The 2,379-nt window shown below is 28.7% G+C and overlaps 2 protein-coding genes across 3 annotated transcripts in view; one reads left to right on the top strand and one right to left on the bottom strand.

Moving 5' to 3' along the window:
* The window catches only part of LOC117171955, a 35,717-nt gene that overhangs the window by 20,007 nt on the left and 13,331 nt on the right, over positions 1–2,379 (top strand). The window contains exon 3 of one of the 2 annotated variants that reach the window (XM_033359642.1): positions 683–747. The exons of the other annotated variant lie outside the window; for it this stretch is intronic. The gene's annotated coding sequence lies outside the window, so the exon portion shown is untranslated. Of the gene's footprint in view, positions 1–682; positions 748–2,379 lie in introns of those variants that run through there. 2 annotated transcript variants of the gene reach the window in all.
* LOC117171956 (free fatty acid receptor 4-like) overlaps positions 452–2,379 on the bottom strand; it is an 81,515-nt gene continuing 79,587 nt past the window's right edge. The window contains exon 6 of the mRNA XM_033359644.1: positions 452–1,232. Coding sequence (XP_033215535.1) covers positions 663–1,232 — 570 coding nt within the window. The 3' untranslated portion in view covers positions 452–662. The remainder of the gene's footprint in view (positions 1,233–2,379) is intronic.

Below are 2,379 nucleotides of genomic sequence, written 5' to 3'. Positions count from 1 at the left end.
TAGAAAATTGATCATCTTTGATGAAAATTCATATTTTTAAATGAAAAATCAACTATTTGGTTGAAAATTTTACAATTTTTATTAAAAAAATGTATTTTTTTTTTGTAGAAAGTTAAACTTCCGGGTTGAAAATTAGTTTGTAACAATTTTGATGCAAAATTATTTGTTTCTTTAGAAAATTGATCATCTTTGATGAAAATTCATATTTTTAAATGAAAAATCAACTATTTGGTTGAAAATTTCACAATTTTGTCAAAAATCGGTTGTTTTTTTTGTAGAAAATTAATATCCTTTGCTGAAAATTCAAAGGAAAATTTATGTTCAATTGAAAATTCAACTATTTGGTTGAAAATTTAACAATTTTGATAAAAAATTATTTAAAAAATATAGAAAATTCCACCAATTGATTGAAAATTTAACAATTTGGTTAAAAAGTGAGTTTTTCGTATAGAAAATTAATCTCCTTGACTGAAAATTCAACTAATTAGGTCAAAAATGTATCTATTTTGTGAAAAATCAAATATAACGGAATTCGAACTATTTTAGGCCCCGGTTAGTGAAATATTCCAGATCAAGTTAGCAATCCCAAGATAATAAATACATTGTCTCGAATATCCTTCTCGCTCTGAAGGAAAATCTGCAGATATTTCTCGAGATCTTCCTTACATCCTTTCTGAACTAGGAACCTCGATGATGCTGCCAATACTGCAGCTGGAGCTTTTCTTTTGCGGCCTAGGTGCACCACCCAGCCTGCCCTGAAGAGCTTCAAAAGACTTGACCCCTTTTCTCGAACTAATTCCTCCACTTCCCCGATCACAGCTCGTGCCTTGGCGATCTTTTTGCCAAAATTTGACCAAACAGGAGCGGATATTTTCCGAAAAAACCCCGTACAGCAGAGGATTGACGACGGTGTTCAATTGGGCGATCACGACTGCCCAGATGAAGTGGTGTGATCTCAGAAAAAAACGGGTGTCCTCGTTCGGTCTCCTGCCGTCCAGGTAAATGAGCAACATTACTACTGTAATTGGAAGCCACATCACGAGGACAGCGACAACATTTAGGAGAAGTAGTCTCACTACTCGGAGATGTTTATTCAGCCGAATTTCCTCGTGTTGCGAGAGACTTCCGGCTCGTCCTTGACGACCTGGGACGGATAATTTTCTTCCTGCCCAGGGAACGAGGGTCCCAACTATCGAAAGTTCCGAATCTCTCCTATCGGATCCATCCTGACCCTGAACAAAAAGTATAAAGAGAAAAATTGGATTATGACCAAAAAAAGATTTAATTTAACAAACAGAACAAACAATAAAAAAATGTTCAAAAGTGCAGTTCAATCCTCAGCCAAAAAATAATGATTTTCAACTAAGCAGTTATATTTTTAAGAAAAAATAAATTAAATTTCTAGGAAAAATTGAATAGCTAAATTTTGCAGTTTAAAAATTTTAATTTTCGACCCAAAAAAGACGGAGTATAAACCAAAACCTAAATTTTCAAACGAATAGTTAAATTTCAAAATAATAATAATAATAATTTCCAAGTGAAAATGGATTACTTAAGTTTTCTAGTTAAAAAATTAATTCACAAAGAAACAAAAAACGAATTTTACTTAAAATTATTACATTTTCAACCAAAAAGATGAATTTTTAACAATAAATTTAATAGATAAAGCTCTAGTTAAAAAATTAATTTTCAGCAAAAAAGAAAAACGAATTTTTAAGAATATTGTTTATATTTTCAACCAAAGAATTAAGATGTCAACTAAAGAATGGTTTTGTTAACAAAAAAATTTAATGGAAGCGTTCAAAATTTAAAAAAATAGTTGAATTTTCAAACAAAAATGATGAAATCTCAAATTTTTTTTCTTCAAAATTTATTTATTTTGGTAGAAATCCAATTTTTTTTTGGTTAAAAATACAAATGTTTTGGTCAGGAATTAAACTATTTTGTGAGAAATTTGTTTGTAAAATGCTAATTTTCGACCAAAAATGACGGAGTTTAAACCAAAAACCTGAATTTTCAAACAAATAGTTAAATTTCAAAATAATAATAATAATAATTTCCAAGTGAAAATGGATTACTTAGGTTTTCTAGTTAAAAAATTAATTCGCAAACAAACAAAAAGCGAATTTTACTTAAAATTATCACATTTTCAACCAAAAAGATAAATTTTTAACAATAAATTTAATAGATAAAGCTCCATTTAAAAAATTAATTTTCAGCAAAAAAGAAAAACGAATTTTTAAGCAAATAGTTATTTTTTCCACCAAAGAATTAAGGTGTCAACTAAAGAATGGATTTGTTAACAAAAAAATTTAATGGAAGCGTTCAAAATTTAAAAAAATAATTGAATTTTCAAACAAAAATGATGAAATCTCAATT

This window comes from Belonocnema kinseyi, chromosome 4 (assembly GCF_010883055.1).
Source record: "Belonocnema kinseyi isolate 2016_QV_RU_SX_M_011 chromosome 4, B_treatae_v1, whole genome shotgun sequence".
NCBI lineage: Eukaryota > Metazoa > Arthropoda > Insecta > Hymenoptera > Cynipidae > Belonocnema > Belonocnema kinseyi.
The sequence above is the reverse complement of the archived record's forward strand: the minus strand, read 5'-3'. Positions and strand labels throughout refer to the sequence as shown.